This window comes from Lathyrus oleraceus, chromosome 6 (genome assembly GCF_024323335.1).
Source record: "Lathyrus oleraceus cultivar Zhongwan6 chromosome 6, CAAS_Psat_ZW6_1.0, whole genome shotgun sequence".
Classification (NCBI taxonomy): Eukaryota; Viridiplantae; Streptophyta; class Magnoliopsida; order Fabales; family Fabaceae; genus Lathyrus; species Lathyrus oleraceus.
In genome coordinates this window covers 522973944-522994703 of record NC_066584.1, presented here as the reverse complement: position 1 = coordinate 522994703, position 20760 = coordinate 522973944, and the positions used below count along the sequence as shown (strand labels likewise).

Genomic DNA, 20760 nt, shown 5'->3' with positions numbered 1-20760 from the left:
GTTCCGGTGCGAGAGTAAAATGTATAATTTTTGAAAATTTCAACTGAATGGTAAAAATGAAATGATAAATTGATTAAAATCAATTAAGGGTAGAATTGAATTTTTTAAAGAATTATAAGGGTATGAAGCTAAATGTAGGGGTACGAAATAATTTTTTTCCCTAATGTTAGTGGTTAATCCTAATAATGGAAGAAGGGTGGTGCATGATTAAAAAGAGTTAAAAAGAGGAACGAGAAGGTAATGAATAAAAAAATACAAAAAGGAAATTGAAATTGAAAATCGATAGAAGAGAAGAGAATGCCGAAGAGGACGACGCACACATACTCAAGCGAGGATGCGGCTCCCGAAGGTCCTAACTCCGATCTGTTTGTTTATTACTGCAAACACTGCGGTTCCCATGTCCTCATCACTGGTTTGTTTCAATCTCTCTCTCTCTTTTTCATTTTCTAGATTCATCCATTCATTGCAACAAAAAAAAAAACTAACCTAGAAGAATGAACACTCTCGAAAAGACACCCAATTGCAGAAAATGCCTAGAAGAAACACCGACAGAGCTTACGTTTTAGACAAGACCAAACATCTTGCTAGGTTCAACATTGACGAAGCTGGCAACGTTCTCTTAAAGCGAGGGGAAGGAAAAGTCGAGAAACAGTTCCGTATGAATTGTATCGGTTGCGGTCTCTTTGTCTGCTATCGTTCTCAACAAGATTTGGATTCTTCCACTCTTATTTATGTTCTTGACAAAGCACTCAGTACTGTCGCTGCTGAAACCAACCCGCAGGATGCACCTGTTCCACCTTGTATTTCTCACCTTGAAGGCGGTCTTGTTCAACTTGCCATCGAAGTCGAAGATCGTGCTCACCGCTCCGCCATCACAAGTAACTAACTAACAACCTTTAATACTGCTCTTTTTCATCTTTCATTAAATTTCATTTGTTTTTGTAATTGGTAAACATCTCAGGAGTAAATGCCGATGATGTTCGAGTCTCTGTAGCTGCTCCCGCTGCACGTGGAGAAGCTAACAATGAACTTTTGGAGTTTATGGGAAAAGTACATCTCTTTTACACTTTTCATTAGGGTTGTTCAAGATTAATGTTGTAACCTTGTGGTCATGGGATTGACCTATGGAAACAGCCTCTTTGTTCATGACAACATTATGTCTCTTTGCTCTCTCTAGGAAAACATAGTTGGTTACCACTCACCTCAATTTTTTTTATATAGGTTCTGGGTTTAAGGTTGAGTCAAATGACTCTTCAGAGAGGATGGAATAATAAGTCAAAGCTTCTTGTGGTGAGTTACATTACTATCAATTATACCTTCAAGCTTAGGCACCACATCAATATCATCTTGCGTTTCAGCATTTTCTTTCTCAAGAAACTCTGATAGTATATATATACACCTAGTTTAATTAATCTTGACCATTCGACAATCATTACAGGTGGAGGATTTGACTGCTAGACAAGTTTATGAGAAACTTTTGGAGGCTGTGCAACCTTGATGCTGTTTCTGTGCACATTTGTATCTCTTTTATCAACAAAAACAAGTTTCGGGTTTGAATTTCAGCTGTATTTATTTAATTTTAGAACGCCATTGGTCTATTGATGTTGGAAATCTAGAGTAAAACTCGTCTGATTATTCAGCAATTGGGTGGGGTTGGATTGAAACATAACGAGATATGCTTTGAATATGAAAACTGTTAAAAGTCTACACTGTGATTGAAATTTCAAAGACTGTTAAAAGAGTGAGCAAAATTATTCTGGTGGTTGTGGAGGAAGGGATGAGGTGTGCACACTTGATCCCGACGACAGCTCAGTGGAAGAGGTTTTTCTTCTGCTGTTTCTATTGGTATTTTTTGTCATGACTCAAAGAATGAGAGGGTTTCTTTTTGTCTTGTTCCAATATAAGTGAAAGTCTATGGTGTTTTGAAAGCTTCGGTTTAAATAAAATTGAGTACCCTTTAGTATAATAAAATGGCAACTAATGGAAAGATACTATGTTTTTGTTTTACTCAAAGTCAAAGTTTGACAGAATTACTTTTTGTAATCTTTGGTTTGGCTTCCAAAGATTCATTCTGTGGCAGTCATGGCTTTTCGATGAGAGGTATCGGAGATCGGTGTTGCTTGTAAGAAGAATGAGGTGATGTAAAATATGTCAAACTTTAAAATGTTAAAATTAAACCATTCAAACACTCCAAAGCTTAATTTGTGTAACATATCAATATTTCAAGAATATTTTAAATTTCACATAAATAATTGAAGTGTTTAATTCAATCATATGTCCTTTTGAAATTTAATGTATAACTGATAGTGATCTTTTTGCTTTGGGTGTATATCAAAATTTAACTCTTCATATAATTAAAGTATTCTGAAATCATCCACAAAGGTTGCTATGTGAAAACACCTCTTTATGTAACTTCAAAATTTTACCCATCCCCATCATTTATCCCATTATTCCTACATTATATATATATATATATATATATATATATATATATATATATATATATATATATATATATATATATATATATATATATATATATATATATATATATATATATATATATATATATATATTACGAAAATGTCTCGTTTTAGAAAACTTCACTTTCCTCCACTCTTTTTTTTAAGTCTTCTAATATAGAAAAAATCCGTTGTATACCAAAATACTTTCAACAACTCTTATTCTAAATTGGAACAAATTATATAAGTTCTCCAATTTTATAATTTCATCGGAATTTGTCCAGAATAATGCTCATTTGCAATGTCTTTCGATTTGACGAATCATTTATCGGAAGTCCTTTGCAAAGTATTTTGGCTTTTTGAAAAGTTAATGCATCCGAACTCTTTCAAAAAGTGTTCCGTTTTTTTTAAAACCATCTTCATCGGAACTATTTCAAAATGTGTTATGGAATGATTTTTTAAATAATTTTTTTGATGTTTTTTTTTTGTTATTTTGACAGTGGTGCGAACATGACGCGTGGTTTAGGACGAAGTGTTCCATCAATATTGACAGGTGAGAAAGAGCATATTGGGGCATCTGCATCCACACCATGGTCAGTTGGCTTTTTAGGAGGATTGTACGATACATCTCTTCTGGTAAAATATGACCATCATGTTGCTCGACATTTGTGGTTCGCGGAGGTAAGTAAATGAAATTTACTTTATATTGAATAGTATTTTTAAATTTTAAATGTTGTCTTTTATAATGTGTACTTTTAATTATTTTTAGGCTAGTGGTCCGAAGAAAGAGTTAAAGGTTGCTAGACATAGGCTGAAGCTTACATTGAGGAATCCTCATATTCTTCCACCAGAGATGGAGAATTGGATGAGTCGGTTTGGTCCATCTTCACTTTAGAGAACCAATTTGACGAAAATAGACACAAACCTGATATTAACATTTATAGGGAGATGACATATAGAGACATCTTCATTTCACATGTCATTTGGTGAGATGAACATTACTTTGGACGACGTCTCTTGTCTGTTTCATCTACCCATCAATGACGTGTTCTGGAGCCCTTAAGATGTCACTGAAGAAGTAGTTGTTGAACTTGTTGTTGATTACTTAAGAGTGCCATAAAGTGAGGCAGTAGGACATGCGTGTAGTTGCAGGGGTGCTTATTATAAGTTGGAGTGGTTATACGAGTTATTAAAAGATCACCGAGTTGCTTGTACATGGGGTGTTTGAAGTGGGGTGACATAGTTGTTCCATCCTTCCTTGACATATGTATACGTCAATTTGGATAAAGGCAATATGTTCCACCCCACCTCCTGGTTATACAATGGCGGGTGATATTGATGTTGAATGAATTTGTTACTATTAAAAAGACATTGATGTGATTCGTCTAACAACATTGACCACCACTACATATGATACAAATGTTAGATACCTAGAGTGATATTGTCATGTTTCACATCCTCGGTTGCTACCACCCCCTCGTGATGCGTCAAGAGAGGTGTCAGTTTTTGTTTACTAAGCAGGACCATTTGATTCGAGTTGAGCTCGTATTTCTACATTGCTTCACCGTTATCTCCGTCAAGTTGGTGCTGACGAGGATGACCCACAATTTGTTGATTTATTTGAAGCTTTGCACATTTCTCGTTCACATTGATTTATGTTTATACTTTTCATATATATCAACTTTTAGACTTACGTTTAATTTCTCATAAGTTATGTGATCTTGAGACATATGAAATTAAAACTCAATGACATAATTTAATATTCATGTTTTGATTACATATTTTAATACTCAATGACATAGTATACTAAGATGGTAATACATGCGTTCATAGTTGCTAATGTTGTAGACGTCCCGCAAATCCTACATCCAAGTTATTGCTGCTGGTGAATGAAACTTCTTCCAATCTAATGTGAGTGATGGCAACAAAACCCCATTTTTCATGTTTACATGATTAGAAAAATAATTCAAACATTATATCATATATTTAAAAAGTAAAGTATGTCATATATTAGAAAAGTAAACCAAGGTTATGTTTGGATACAGTAAAACGAACGGAGCGGAATGAAGTGGAGCAGAGCGGAATGAAATAAGAATATCATTCCATTATTTTTGTATTTCATGACAGAAGAGAGCAATTTTATGATTCCGCCCAAATTAGAGGGTACAAAAAGTAATGGAACGCATTCCATCAGGTTCCGCTCCATTCCATCCATTTTTAATTAATCAAAATAACTGAATTTAAGTTTATTACATTTCATCCCATCCCATTCCATTCCATCAATCTAAACATACCATAAGTACCTCAATCCAATTATTTTAGTTTAAAAAATCAATGCAATAAATGAAGACATTTGGTGAATGTGAACTTGTCATAGGAAAGAAAGTCATGCACGAATTGCCTAAACAAACAAGTATGACATTATAGCGAGTCACTATCAAGTAACCCATATCTGGTGGAGTCAACCATTTATCTGGTGACTGAGGATCAAAAGACTCTATCATCAAAGATTCTCTCATTTCTGCTAACCGATTTCAAAATAACCTATCATATAAACTTGATATTTCTTTGTCTTATTTCCAATTCCAAGTCTCGACGAACCATTGATCAAACATCTTCACCATATTCATGCAATGATGAAATGACTCTAAATCCACAATTACGATATGATGCAACATTAACTACTCTTTAATATATGACCTAATATGATTAGGAAATTGAAGAGTGATCTGATGCAACTTTAATTGCTTATTTGATTGTGACTGCTTGTTTGATAATTTTAACTTCTTCAAAGTCTGTGATGGTTGAGATTGCCTCTATGAAGATTGAGATGCTTGATCAACATACCCATGATATGAAAGGTCCCTATAAACATCATGTCCTACTGGTTTCTTCCCTTTCTTCTTTACCCCATAATTTGGTTTTTAATTTCTCAGGTGATGGACAAATTGAAGTGGAAGGGTCTCTAGAAACATCATATCCTAATGATTTCTTTACTCCTCCTTTGGTTTTTAATTTCTCAAGTGGTTTCTTCCTTGTGATATTTTGGATCGAACTCTAGTCTCGACAAAGGTAAATTCTTGGTTTGACAAAGGTTTATCATGTAGTCGAAGTTTGTTCACATGCTGATCTTGCATCCTGTAGTCGAAGTATCCTTCTTCATTTTGCCTCATCTTTCGCTTGTTTTTCCCAAATTCTTCGCCTAATTATATGTAATGACAGACTATCATCAGCCATTTCATATGCGTATGACCTCCTCCTATACGTGTATGACACATTTTTGCACTAACTCATACGCGTATGGCCCAGTTGGAGCCATACGCGTAAGACTTTGGTCTGCACATGAGAGCATTAGCTGGTTGGCCTCATACATGTATGGACTATCCCATACGCGTATGGGCAGATGCATAATTTTTGCCCCCTCTGCTGTTACGCGTATGCTGATAGGTGAGACCGAGTGACCATACGTGTATGAGACCCCTCATACACGTATGGGCTGAAGACGCAAAAAATCCTCTCTTTTTCTCTGGCTCATGCATATTTTCCTGTTTTCTTCTCTGATCAACTTCTTCTTGATTCTTCAGACTTGCAAACACATGAAACACTACCTCAAACACGTAAAATAGATCATAATCAATAAAACCTTAACAGATCAAGATATGATAAAAATATACTAAAATAAGCTCAAACTACTATCCAAACTCACAACATTTCACCTGCTTTTGACATTCGATCCAAAATCCTTGAGAGCATTTAACTCGCTTTTATGAAACAATTTCAATGTGCAGACCCGATCGGTGTGATCAGATAAAGTTGAGGCTATTCAGTTTTTCATTGATTGAGAGAGCAAAAGATTGATTATTATGTCTCCCCAATAGAACCATTGGAACGTGGAAGGGGGCAAAAGACAAATTTTTAGAACTTTATTCATTAAGAGATGAGCTGAGATCAGAAACATTGAGCAACAAGAGACTAAATCCTTGTATGACTCATGAGAGCGATTCAAGCTATTATTACAAAGGTGTCCAAATCACAACATGAGCAGCATAAAACAAATGAAAATTTTCATAAAAGGTCTCAGGAGTCACACAAGGATGCTTTTGGATTCCTCAGTTAGAGGTACAATCCGAGTCTTAACTGAAGCACAAGTCAAAGATCTAATGGAGTAAATGTGTCTAAATGAATACCAGTCAAAGAGTGAGAGGAAGATCAAAGTGGAAAGTACCAGTACGCCTAAGAGTGTGTTGACATATGATACTCACGTTGCACTATTGGCTCAAATCGAACTCCTCAACATAAAGTTCGATGAGAGCAACCTTAATCAAGCCAATGTAAGTCAGACACAATTTTTAAAATATGATTTATGCGGAGGAGGACATGCGAATGGGATGTGTGTTCCAAAAGGGATTAGTGAAGAAGTTTGATTTGCAAATTCTCAAAAGAATAACCCTTACTCCAACACGTACAATCCAAATTGGAAATATCGTCCAAATTTCAAACGGAACAACAATGAAACGTCTGATGCTAATCAAGGCACTCAACAAGCTCAACAAATGCCATTTTAGAGGAAACCACGACCACTTGAAGAAACACTAAATAAATTTTTCGAGATGACTCAAAATAGTTTAGAACAGGTAAACAAGCAAAATGAAATCATGAACAAGAGTCATGAGGCATTTATAAAGAATTTAGAAATGCAGACAAGACAATTGTCTCATCATGTTGCATCAATACCAAATTGTGGTGGAGGATTTTTGAGTAACATAGTTAACAATACAATTAATGAAACTTATAAAACAAGGATTTTTGAGTAAGATAGTTGACAATACAATGAAAGTTATAAAACAATCGAGTTGAGCAGTTGATCAAAATGTTTGGAGCAGAAATATGGTGTTGTAAAAAAAGAAGTGAGTAGGAATGAGATTAAAGAAGTGGATGAAACATGTGATATAGAAGATAGAAAATAAAAAAAATAAAAAGTATGAAAACAGAGATAAATAAAAATAGTATTTTATGTTAAAAAGTAATAAGGATAAGAAAAGCCTAGAGGATCTGAATAATGTATGTGCCGACATGTATGAATGTACGTAGCATCCCCGGCGGTGTATTGATTTGTAAAAATGTACAAGTATAATCCACGTGACGTGTGTTGAAAGAAGACAAAGAAGCTTCTATATTTACTCATTCCAGAAATCCTAAATCCCAGCACAGACAGACGCAGACGACGAGTGTGTTGAGTGGCAATGAATTACTCTCTACACTCTCACTCAATCATCCACACTCCCCACAATGTTAACCGACTAGGATTCATCCTTCCATCTCCTCCCTTCTCTTCCTCCATCCATCCTTATCGCTATCGCTATCGCATTCCTCCCCGCACTCTTCCGATGCTCGTATATGCTGTCTCCTCCCCCCAGAAACAATCTAGGTTTTCTTTTCTAATTCACTTCACAACACAACAATTCTTAATTATCAATTACTAATACACTTTTCAATTTTCTCAGGAAGAGTAGCAACAAAGATAATGTTCATCTGCATCTCCGATTAGATCACCAAGTTCAGTTCGGCCAACATGTTGCCCTTCTAGGATCAGCTAAACAGTTCGGTTCCTGGAAGAATAACGTTCCACTCAATTGGACACCAAACGGATGGGTACGCGACTTCCATTTCAACGCCGGCGATCACCTTGAATTCAAATTCATCATCGTCAACCAACACGGCACTCTTCTTTGGGAATCTGGACACAACAGAGTCTTGAACTTGCCCCAACCTGGCAATTTTCACACGGTTGCCACATGGAACACAACGCACCAGGTTATGGACCTACTTCCTTTGGATGAACAAGAACAAGACGACCGCGATAGCAAAAATGTAGGAGATAATAGTAATGAAGCACAAAGGACTTGGGACACCTCAGCAGGGTCAAGTCCTTTTGTAGGAGAGTGGCAAGGCAAATCTATTTCTTTCATGCAATCCAATGAGCATCACAGCAATGAAGCACAAAGGACTTGGGACACCTCAGCTCTTCAACCCTTGCCGCTCAAATTCGTTCAAGGGGATCAAACTGCAAGGAATTGGTGGAGAAAGGTACACTCTTATGTTCTTGCCACTTGCTTCATTTTCTGAAGATATTCAATCTCTAGAACTGACTTTATCTTGACTATTCAATTTCAAGCTTGAGATTGTACGTGATATAGTTGAGAATGTTCACGGGGAAGATCGATTGGAGGCTCTCCTATACACTTCTATCTATCTCAAGGTCTGCTTCTCACTTTTCCTCCTTATTTAGATTTATTCATCTCACCCCTTCTAAGATAATCTTATGCAGTGGATAAACACAGGCCAAATACCATGTTTTGAAGATGGAGGTCACCACCGTCCCAATAGGCATGCTGAGATTTCAAGGCTTATATTTCGCCACTTAGAGCGACATACAACTCAAAAGGATGTATCTCCACAGGTCATTTATATTCCTAATTCAATAATACCTATTAGGGCATTACTCTACTATAGCCTTATATATGCTACTGCAGCACAACTGAATTGAGTTGCAGCTTTAACAAATTTTGTTCTTTTCTCTTCTACCCATGGATTTTAATATGGCGATAGCTTCCTAGTTAGGAAGATCACATTATTTTTGGCTTCATTTCAACAAGTTTATGTCTAACTCTCTCTATTTAACCATAATTTCATTCATGTACAGGAAGTTCTAGTTATTCGAAAGATTCATCCATGTTTGCCATCTTTCAAGGCAGAATTCACGGCATCTGTTCCTCTGACTCGAATTAGAGATATTGCTCATCGAAATGACATTCCACATGACCTCAAGGTTATTTTCCCTAAACTAACTGGACTAAGGAATCTTATTGCACTTCATTGTTAATGATAGCTCAACTGTCTTACATACATTACATAATTTTCAGACACAAATTAAACATACAATACAAAACAAGCTTCACCGTAATGCTGGTCCTGAAGACTTGGTTGCTACAGAAGCTATGCTTGCTAAAATCACAAAGAACCCTGGAGAATATAGTGAAGCATTTGTAGAACAGTTCAAGATATTTCATCGGGAACTCAAAGACTTCTTTAATGCTGGCAGGTTTGACGTGAATCACAAAGCTGACTCAATATAGTTTGTAATCCTATGGAATTGCAGATTTGTTTTGATTTTGCCTTCAAATCACTCTCTCTCGTTAGGATGTATGTTATGTTAATTTCATCTTAGGATTTTGTGCGCTTATCTTGGAAACTTTCAAAATGCACAATTGGGCTGTAAACCAATCGAGTGATAATGAATTTCCCTCATTTGTTTACAGGAAAACCTAAATTTTGAAGTAATCATGTCTATCCTTATGTCATAAAGTCGTCTGACTGAGTACTATGTAGTTTTTTTTTCTTTCTTTTAGGTGTCGAAATTATGGGTTTTAGATAAATTAAGGAGAAGAGAAATAATAAATACTTTTGAATATGATTTTAGTTTAATAGAATTGATAATGACTTGATACTAAAGACTAAAAACTGACACCTATTTATTGGGATATAAGACTCCTAACCTTAAAGAAATAAGGAAATCAAGAAACAAATTATTGTTATAACTAAATAATATGAAAACTAGTCTTATAGAATAGAATCCTATGAGATAAACAAATTAATGATCTCGCTTATCAATTTGTTGTATTGCAGTCTTGCCGAACAGCTAGAATCAATTTATGAATCTCTGGATGAATATGGCATGTCAGCACTTAATTCATTTTTTGAGTGCAAAAAGGTGCATTTGCTTTTTCTGATTCTCTGGTATTTTTTATTGATCCTAACTCACTATCCTCTATCATGCAAAATTCTCTCAACCAGATTGTTTTCCACTCCTTTTCTTTCTCTAAATACCTCTTCTATGTCCTGAAAATAGTTTGCTGCTCATCACATTTAGCATGAAATTGAATTATTATGGTTGTTAAGCTATTGCACGATAAGAACTCACTCCATTATTATGAATCTATGGTTAAGTCATATTAATCCCTATTGACTTTGGTACTAAAAGCCTTTCTTATAATGGCATCTACTGATGAGGAAAAGCATTTTGTACTTCTCCAGAATATGGATGCTACAGCAGAATCAACAACTTCAAAAGAACAAGGAGTTAAACTTTTATTTAAAACCATGGAGTCTTTGAATGCTTTGAGAGATACTATTGTGAAGGGTCTTGAAAGTGGCCTCAGAAATGATGCTCCAGATTCTGCAATAGCCATGCGTCAAAAGGTGAGACTAATTTTATTCAATTATCCAGCAAACGCTTGAGTATGGATAGTAATTTAAATAATGTTGGAACATCTATTGATTCTTGCTCTTTGGAGGAACAGTGGCGGCTCTGTGAGATTGGGCTTGAGGATTACTCATTTGTTCTTCTGAGCAGGTTTTTGGCTTACCTTTTCCTAATTTACACTTTCAACATTCATCAGATATTTGGACGTTGAACAACTTTTGTAAAGTATATGAAGGGCACATGATTTTGCAATAGGCATGGAATTCTTTCTAGCTAGTTAGATGATAGGTACATCTAGAAATGTTAAAGGGACTCGATGGTATGTCTATTCTAATCAGAAGGTGATCCTTTTATAGGAAAGACTATACAGAATATTCTAAAATTATTGAGGAATAAAATAAAACAAAATTAACAGGTATTGATATAATATAATGCATATTTTCTCTAATCGTACGAAGATAGATGTTTATTAGATGTTGGATTTACTTAAAAAATTATATGAACTTATCAATTATCTAATACATTAGCATGGCGTAATATATGATAATAATTTTCAAATTTAAACAATTGTTAATGATAGGGATTTATTGAATAATGTAGAATGTGATTGATGGAATTTGGAGATATAAAACTACTCTAGCTTCACGCCACTTGTAATAACAAGATTTTCCTCTTGGTAGAGCATTAACTTCTGAACTCATATAAATAGGTTTCTCAATGTGCTTGAAGTTATGGGAGGTGCTTCTTGGCTAGCTTCAAATTTGGAGTCAAAAAATGTTAACTCTTGGAATGATCCACTTGGAGCCCTTATTATTGGAGTTCACCAGCTGAAATTATCTAACTGGAAACCAGAAGAATGTGGTGCTATTGAAAATGAGCTTATTGCCTGGAGTACAAGAGGCCTTTCAGAAAGCGAAGGTAACTTTCTTAGGTCTTTGATTGAATTGTTCTGCCTGTTGAAACCTTGTAAACAGTCTTGACTAATTTATTTTTGTTTTTAAATGTACACCCTTTTTCTTCCAGGAAATGAAGATGGCAAAAAGATTTGGACATTGAGACTGAAGGCTACTCTTGATAGATCCAAGAGGCTAACTGAGGAATATACCGAAGAACTTCTTAAGATATTTCCTCAAAAAGTGGAGGTTAGATAGTAATTTATTACTAAGTTGAAGCTTGATATTTATTACTGTTTGGTTTTTTAACCAGGTCCTGTTCCTTCATGTTGTGCATATATATATTTTGGAAAAACAAAGTTGTTACTTTAAATGTTACAGATCCTAGGAAAAGCTCTAGGAATCCCTGAAAACAGTGTCAAAACATTTACAGAAGCGGAGATTCGTGCTGGGTATGATATGCATTATACTTAAATTTTAATAAGAGGAGATTTACATGAATTATAACATGTAGTGTTTTCGACAGTATCTGTGATTTCTTGTCTTGTTTATTCTTACACTATGAATTTAATTACGTTCAACATAACTAGTATGTTTTCTAACTTCTCTACTGTAAATTTTTAGTGTAATTTTTCAGGTTTCAAAACTATGTACTCTTCTTCTAAAAGCTGTGAGAAGTACACTTGGTTCTCAAGGTTGGGATGTTATTGTTCCCGGAGCTGTTTTAGGAACATTGCTTCAGGTAATGAGTTGTGTTTAGAGAAATCTTGTACGATGTTATGTTACTAGGATAGTTACCCTGGGTGCACAATGTTTAGAGAAACCATGTACGTTGTCTTGTAACAAATAACATGTAGTAACAAATAATATGATAATCATGCGCAGATGTGTGTGTGACTGTGTAGATGTGTGTGTGACTGTGTGTGTAAGAGAGCGCTTTATAATAAAACCTTCATTATTGAATTTAATGAAGTGAATAACCCCTTGCGCTGGTGTCTTAGAATACATTGTCATACTAATATTACTAAGACTGCTTCAAGATGGAGCGTAAAAGATAATCATGTCTAACTTCTTACAAATATCAATATTTACTGCTCCAATTTATTATTAACTATCAAACAAAATTCACAGATTAATAGGAAGAAGAAGACAGGTAGTGTAAGACACAATGACAAACACAAATTAGAACAAGTTACAAATTATTATTATTAATAATAATCAAAGAAAAGTCCTTAAATTTGGGAAAGAGAACATCTATAGTCTTCTTTTCACAGTCAAAAATTAAAGTCAAAGTAATTACTAGTACCAAATAAGTAAGATACTAGCTAGGGAGGAATTATCCCCATTCAAATGACAAAAAAAAGTCCTCCTCACTTCATTATGATTAAAAGTGAATTTGAATATTTTTGCCTAGGTTGAAAGAATTGTTCCTGGGTTGTTACCGTCACCAGTGGAAGGTCCTATTATCCTCATTGTTAACAAAGCTGATGGTGATGAAGAGGTATATTTATACTTCTTTGAGAGCATACTGAAGTCTTAAATATATCAATATTAATAAGTTTGATTGCGCTGGCAGGTAACAGCTGCTGGGAAGAACATAGTGGGAGCTATCCTTAAGCAAGAGCTGCCTCACTTATCTCATCTAGGTGTTAGGGCCCGGCAGGCAAGTTTTATTTCTAAATAAGTAATCCCAACTAACAATTTTGAATTTGAACTTATAAATTATTAAATTGTCATTGACATTCATACAGCTATTGCTTATTACAGGAAAAGGTCGTCTTTGTCACTTGTGAAGATGAGGAAAAAATTGCTGATATTCAAAGACTTGTTGGGTCGCGTGTGAGGTCATTTCCAAGACAACTTTCCCATCCATGACTGTTTGTATTTTTTATTAAAATCTCTAATGTCAGGATATGGGTCAATAAATAATATTCTTTTTTCCCTTCTTCAAACTATTTTGATTCTATTGTGAACAGATCTTATTCTATAATATTTTCCATTTTATCCTTTCCTAGTTTCTAACTTTTCAGATTGGAAGCATCCGCTGCTGGTGTTAAACTGACGTTGGCTTCTTCAGTTGATACTGATGGCAATTTTTCTGTCGAAAGTGCTTTTGAGGGTAATTTATCTGGAGTTGAGGTTCCTGCTTCCTCTGCCGCTAGAATCTCCAAATATAGTCAGGTAGTGGCAGAATTATTCATTTCAATATTTTAGCTATGTTTTGACATTTTTTTGTATCTACAAATAAACTTCTAGTATGTTGAAAGTGTTGAGATTTAGAATTGAACAATTGGACAAGAAATTTAAATTCTAATGATTTTGATTTCTGGGTGGTGCTAGAGATAAAATATTTGATTACCGTGATGAGAAGAAAACGAATGAGGGTAGAGATAAATTAAGGGAAAATGGAAATATCTTTCTGCAAGGCGGCTCTGATCTGAACACTTATAATGATTTGTAATTATTTAAGCACATTGGTGCTTGTACTATTCTCATAACTTTGAAATATATATCATAAATATTTTTCCAAAAGGTATCAAGAGTTTCCGATTTTGGAGGTCTAGCTTCCACATAAACCCCAGCTTCTGTCACAGTTGCGGTTTCTTATTTTTTCCAGCCTTCATTGTGGATTCTAGGTCCTTTATTGCAGATCTTTTCGGGGGTGTCTCTGTATCTTACAATTACTATTTGCTATTGTTCATGCAAGTTTGACAACTCAGCCTTCCACTAAAGTTTTTGCTCCAGCAACCATACCATTTGGTTTAAAACCAGCTTGAACCCCATAGTGTTGTCCTTGACTCCATATACTCCTTCCCATGTGCCGCCACGCGCGTGTTCTTTCCAGTGGTCTTCCGAGTGCATGACGGGCACACACCCCCATTCAAGGGGCATTTTTCACCGGATTTCAACTGTGAATGGATCAGCTCATTTTCTTTCTATTGTGGGATTCAACTTTCCTTTTCAAGCACTTTGGTTTGTAGGTCACTAGAATCCCGGGCACTGTTTATTATTTTCTTTCTGATTTTTCAGTGTTTCTCGTCTCTGCATTACAGCTTGCAGGGTCTCTTTATTGTTGTGTTCATTTACTAGGGTGCTCGCAAGTACACCACTAATCATTCCCAGATGTCAACATTAGGAATGTTGAGATAATATTTTTTAAAACATGATTTGTTGGTATCTATAGGGATTATGATAGGATTGCATTCCTATTTAGATTTTATGCCTCTAATGTATATGAATAGTAGATTAAACTTTTTCATAGTTAATGAGAAACATTCAAATTAAAGTAATTTTAATCTCATAATATTCAGAGTAATTGTTTTGTATTATTTAAATTCTCTGTACTAAGGGCCTCAACTGAACACAACTCAATTTGTATAAAGGGTTCTGGAGTTATCTTGCTTCCCGATGCTGAAACAGAGACTTCCGGTGCAAAGGCTGCTGCATGTGGTCACTTATCATCATTGTCTTCAGCTTCTGATAAAGGTAATAAAAGCAATATGTGTTGAATACCTATGTCATACATAGTATCAATCTTACAGATTGAAAGTGAGTATCCTATCCTCAACACAATCTTTCTAATGGTACACTATTTCAGTTACTTTGGTTTAACAACACTCATAGAGAAAGAGATTCCAGCTGAAGAATTCTTTTTTAAAATCATTCCTCTCAATACTTTACTGAAATAACGTCTGATATCTTTTTTATTCATAATTAGTTTTATGCTCTCTTCTCTTCAGCTTCAAACCTCTTATGATTATATCACAAGGAGGATGTATTGTAGTTCAACCCTTTAGTAACTTGTTGTCTGTCCTGTCATTGTTGTAAACGTATAGGCATACGGGTGTGCATGGTTCTGTGTAAAGTATTCTTTGGTGGTCTACTATAGGAAGTCTTATCTTGCATTTTCGAGACTGGCGATCGATCAGAGTCACAGATGTAAATTATAATATTGAATGACAAATGTATTCTTACAAACTACATTTCTAAAATCTAGTTTTTGAATGACAGTTTACAGTGATCAAGGAGTGCCTGCTTCATTTGAAGTTCCTTCTGGGGCAGTTTTACCATTTGGATCCATGGAATTAGAGCTAGAGAAGAGCAACTCCACTGAAATATTCAGGTCTTTACTGGATAAAATAGAAACAGCAAGACTGGAGGATGGTGAACTTGACGGTGTATGCAATCAACTCCAGGAATTGATTTCTTCCCTGAAGCTATCAAAAGACGTCATTGAAAGCATTGGGAAATTGTTTTCAAGCAATGCACGTTTGATTGTTCGATCCAGCGCCAATGTGGAGGATTTGGCTGGAATGTCAGCAGCTGGACTTTATGAATCAATACCAAACGTGAGTCCTTCGAATCCAACAGTTTTTGCAGATGCGGTTGGGCGAGTATGGGCTTCGCTGTACACACGGAGGGCAGTGTTGAGCCGCCGAGCTGCTGGCGTGCCTCAGAAGGAAGCTTCAATGGCAATTCTGATCCAAGAAATGCTTTCACCAGATTTATCATTTGTACTACATACTATGAGCCCGACAGACCAGGATAAGAATTGTGTGGAGGCCGAGATTGCTTGTGGGCTTGGTGAAACTCTGGCTTCTGGAACCCGGGGTACACCATGGCGAATATCATGTGGGAAATTTGATGGGGTTGTGCAAACACTGGCTTTTGCGAATTTCAGCGAGGAATTGATTGTACGTAGTGCAGGGCCTGCGGATGGGGAGGTTATCCATCTGACTGTGGATTACAGCAAGAAAGCACTGACAGTTGATCCAGTTTTCCGGCGACAAGTTGGTCAACGGCTTTGTGCAGTTGGGTTTTTCCTGGAGAGAAAGTTTGGTAGCCCACAGGATGTGGAAGGATGTCTTGTTGGAGAAGAGATTTATATTGTTCAGACAAGGCCCCAACCTCACTAGAAATATGGAGAACAAAGTCGGACACAATTTTGAATATCAAAGCCTGTATACCATTGTATCATACTTGTTTAAAAATAAATCCTTTGTAATAATAATAATAATAATAATACATGTGACTTGTTCATGCAATAAATATTTGAAGAGACTGGACAGCCCTCGTTGTGACTTGTTTTTATTTATTTTTCATCTTTTATATGTATTTTGTTTGTTTCCATTGATTTTCTTTTATAATTATTATATTATCCTATTTCCTTGTCAAAAGTACAGGAATGCCCGGTATTCTTACGCGGTGATTTCGTAGTTTTATATTTTATGTGTATAAATCCTTTTCAAATTCTACTATGGATTGGACTTGTCAAAAGAAAGCTAGCTCGTGTAAAATGAAGGTATAATGATTTGTCTCCTCACTTGTTAGAGGTGAATTATTTAGAGATTTTTGGCCCAAGGATTTATTTGGAATGATAACCGTTCACTCCGTCAATGATAGACCGTTGAATTTCTATTATCTTGGGAGTCGTGGATAAATCTATTGACCACATATTCTCTTCGACTGAGACACGACTTATTCCACGTTAGTAGTGTGTTTAGAGTGAGGCGATGCATTCAAACGTCACTCTTCTTAAGGACTACAATCCTTCCATCTTTATCAGATCCTTTACAAATATATCACTAAAAAGTCCCTCAAGTATAATGACTTTCTTAAATGGTAAAATGCTTCTAAACTACTGATTTTAGGGTATCCCGAGGTCCTAAGTTTTATGGGTATTATTGCACGTTGAACTAGACTGACTAGGCCTAAAGTCCTTTAGGAGAGGTTATGTATCGAGCTTGACTAATGAGAATCTAAGTCCCTCAAGTGAGACGTAGGACCTCAGACGAGACTTTTGTCAAGCCCTTAACTAAGACTTTAAGTTAAATTTTTTGGGATAGACTTCAATCCCATCCCTTGGTCGAGACTTTACGTTGGATCCCGCTTGAAGAAACTCCAAGTATCTCAAGCGGGGAGTTTAAATAGTCTATTTGTTGGGACCCTTAGTTCCTAGGCTAGATTATGTATCGAGACTGACTGATAAGACTCAAAGTCCCTCAAGTAAGACTAGATTATGTGTCTTAGACTAGATTTCAGTCGCATCTCTTGAGCGAGACTTTACGTTGAATCGCGCCGGAGGAAACTCCAACTCTCTCAGGCGGGGAGTTTAGATAGCCTATTTAATGGGACCCTTATTCCTCAGGCGAGATTATGTATTGAGTCCGACTAATGAGATACTAAGACCATTATACGAGACATTGGACCTCTCGGACGAGACTTCTATCAAGCTCTCAAACAAGACTTTAAGTTAAATCTCTTGGATTAGAATTCGATCATGTCCCTTGGGCAGAACTTTACGTTGGGTCTCGTATGTGGAAACTCCAAATCCCTAAGGCAAAGAGTTTAGATAGATGGGATATGTTCCGTACTAGAATAAAAAATGAGAACTTTGGACGGAGGTGCCGGTGGATTGAAGCCTCTGATGTGGTAGAATGTAGGTATATTCAAGGTTAGCACTCTAACGCCCAAGTCAGTATCTGAAGAAGAGAAAATAAAATTATATTTAAAATTTGTCACCTTGATTTGGTACTAAATAAAATTATACACCCTAATTATATTTAAAGTTATATGTATGTATGTATTGGTAAAAAAATTATAGGTGTGTATATTTCTCCTGCAAGAGCAGGGAGACTCAGAGGTTTTAAGGTGTATAACACGCTTTGATGGTGATGACTTGCCTACGACAGCGAGAAGTCATGTACAATGATGTTTGGAACTATTTAAGAGACTAGTTCATATGAGGTTAGAGATCCTATTGATGACCAACCCTAATGTTATACCCAAATTTAGACCCTAAGATCCCTCATGCTATCTCATCATATACATTGGCATTGGAATCATACCTAGGCATCCTCCTTACCCCTCATTCATTGGGTTTGCATTGGGAGAGATCACCAAGCACACATTTGATTGTGTCATATTTTGTTTTTTATTTACTAACCAAAATACCAAATATATGTCAATTTATAGTTTGTTGCTTTTGTAGGTAGTGTATGCTCACCTATGCTCTATCAAGCTCATATCTAGGGTTTAAGACCCTCAATGTAAGGAGCACAATCAAGAATTGGTTTACATTGGTTTTAAGCATCATATATGGATCCCCTTGATCTTCACATATCATTTTGATCAAGAAATCATCAAGATGTCTACCCAAACAGACAATGATCAGTTGTTGATCCACTACTTTCAAGACAGTCTGACTGACACTGTGTTAAGATGGTATATGGGGTTGGATAGTGCGAGCATCCAAACTTTCAACGATTTGGGTGAAGCATTTGTTAAGCAGTACAAGTACAACGTTGATATGACTCCGGATCGAGATCGGTTGAGATCGCTGTCTCAGAAGGACAAGGAAACGTTTAAAGAGTATGCGCAGAGCTGGAGAGAACTCGCTGCTCAGATCACCCCTCCTTTAGAGGAAAAGGAGATGACCAAGATTTTCCTGAAGACCCTTAGCTCATTTTATTATGAGAGGATGATTGCCAGTGCCCCCAGTGACTTTACCGAAATGGTAAACATGGGGATGAGGCTAGAAGAAGGTGTCCGAGAAGGACAGTTGTCAAAGGAGGAGGTATCGTCTAGCAAGAGGTATGACAATAATTTCGGTAAGAAGAAAGACAACGAAGCCAACGCAATTATTAGTGGGAGGTAGAGGAGGCCTCATATCAGAAGAAGTCAACCACCCCGTCAATATCATCATCAAGTATATTCAGTAATTCCCGTTTTTTCAGCTAATCAGTCAACACCAATTCAACAACAACAACAACAAGCAAACACCTACAACAACAACAATATCAACAATCATCAACAACAAACTTTCGAGAGGAAGAAGGTCTCTTTCGACCTAGTTCCTATGACATATGCAGAGCTTTATCCATCATTGGTTCTTAAGAACCTGCTACAACCGAGAAATCCACCACAAATTCCTAAACCACTTCCATGGTGGTACAAGCCGGACCTCCGTTGTGCTTTTCATCAACGAGCACCCGTACATGACATTGAGAACTCCTATCCACTTAAATATGAAGTTCATAAGCTAGTGAAAATTAGAATGGTGTCCTTTGAGGACCGTGCACCCAACGTGAAAGCTAACCCACTGTCAGCCCATGGAAATTCATTTGTTAATACGGTAGATGACTGCCCTGGGGAGTTCAAAGTGTTCGACATTATTTTCATAAGGAGATCCTTGGTGGTGATGCACAAGGATATTTGCTTGGTTAGTGAATGTGAGCATGACCATGATGTAGCCATGGTGAAGGATAGTCAAGAGGTTCCATTACCTACAAACAGTTCTGTTCTGAGCATTGTTGATGTTACTAAGGTGAGCCGCAGTGGTCGAGTGTTTGGGCCGGTGTTCCCAAAGGATGTAGAAGATTCAACCATCAGTAATAAGGTTGAAGTTCTTGTAGTAGATCCAGTTAGTGCTTCAAAGCGTCAGTCTGGTGAAACCAACAATTTGAAGACTAATGATGATGATGAGGTACTTCGGTTAATAAAGAAAAGTGAGTTTAATATGGTGGAACAGCTGCTCCAAACCCCCTCAAAGATATCAGTACTGTCCCTGCTTATGAATTCAGAGGCACACAGAGAAGCACTACAAAGAGTTCTAGAGCAAGCGTTCGTATAACATGATGTTACAGTGGATCAGTTCGATCATATTGTATCCAACATCACTTCTTGCAATAATCTCAGTTTTTGTGATGAGGAACTCCCTAAGGAGGGTAGGAATCATAACTTGGTTTTGCATATCTCGATGAACTGCAAAAATGACGCTTTATCCAATGTTCTTGTTGACATCGGATCATCGTTGGATATGCTTTGAAAGTCAACTCTTTCAAAGTTGTCATATCAAGGAGTGTAACAACCCAATTTTAGTATTTAATTATTATATTATTACTATTATATTATATTTTATTTATTTGGAGTGTTAATTAATTAATTGGTTGTTAGGTAATATAACAATTGATTATATTAATTGATTTGGTGTGTTAATTAATTATTTAGTTGATATGAGATATAATTGAATAATTAATTATATTAATTAACTTGGTGTATATTGAGTTGATTTAATTTATTTGAATTAAATTAGAGATATTTAAATATTAGGTCTTATTGGGCCTATTAATTAGATTATATG

The 20760-nt window shown here is 36.0% G+C and overlaps 3 protein-coding genes across 3 annotated transcripts; all 3 read left to right on the top strand.

Moving 5' to 3' along the window:
• The first annotated feature begins 203 nt into the window (after positions 1 to 203).
• On the top strand, positions 204 to 1707 carry LOC127092491 (UPF0235 protein At5g63440). The gene is made up of 5 exons (XM_051031371.1): positions 204 to 412; positions 513 to 878; positions 962 to 1050; positions 1222 to 1290; positions 1439 to 1707. The coding sequence occupies exons 1-5, from the start codon at positions 298 to 300 to the stop codon at positions 1496 to 1498; spliced, it is 699 nt and encodes a 232-aa protein (XP_050887328.1). The 5' UTR covers positions 204 to 297; the 3' UTR covers positions 1499 to 1707.
• A 235-nt stretch (positions 1708 to 1942) lies between these two features.
• Positions 1943 to 4241, top strand: LOC127092492 (uncharacterized). Its single transcript, XM_051031372.1, has 3 exons — positions 1943 to 2136; positions 2963 to 3143; positions 3232 to 4241. Exons 1-3 carry the CDS (start codon positions 1994 to 1996, stop codon positions 3355 to 3357), a joined length of 450 nt encoding a protein of 149 aa, XP_050887329.1. The 5' UTR covers positions 1943 to 1993; the 3' UTR covers positions 3358 to 4241.
• Positions 4242 to 7546: 3305 nt separating this feature from the next.
• On the top strand, positions 7547 to 16686 carry LOC127092490 (phosphoglucan, water dikinase, chloroplastic). Its single transcript, XM_051031370.1, has 19 exons — positions 7547 to 7890; positions 7967 to 8549; positions 8638 to 8721; positions 8791 to 8922; positions 9166 to 9291; positions 9386 to 9564; positions 10149 to 10233; positions 10557 to 10721; positions 10823 to 10875; positions 11435 to 11643; positions 11749 to 11867; positions 12000 to 12070; positions 12243 to 12360; positions 13033 to 13119; positions 13195 to 13281; positions 13386 to 13462; positions 13649 to 13799; positions 15002 to 15104; positions 15630 to 16686. The coding sequence occupies exons 1-19, from the start codon at positions 7706 to 7708 to the stop codon at positions 16532 to 16534; spliced, it is 3519 nt and encodes a 1172-aa protein (XP_050887327.1). The 5' UTR covers positions 7547 to 7705; the 3' UTR covers positions 16535 to 16686.
• The last annotated feature ends 4074 nt before the right edge of the window (positions 16687 to 20760 follow it).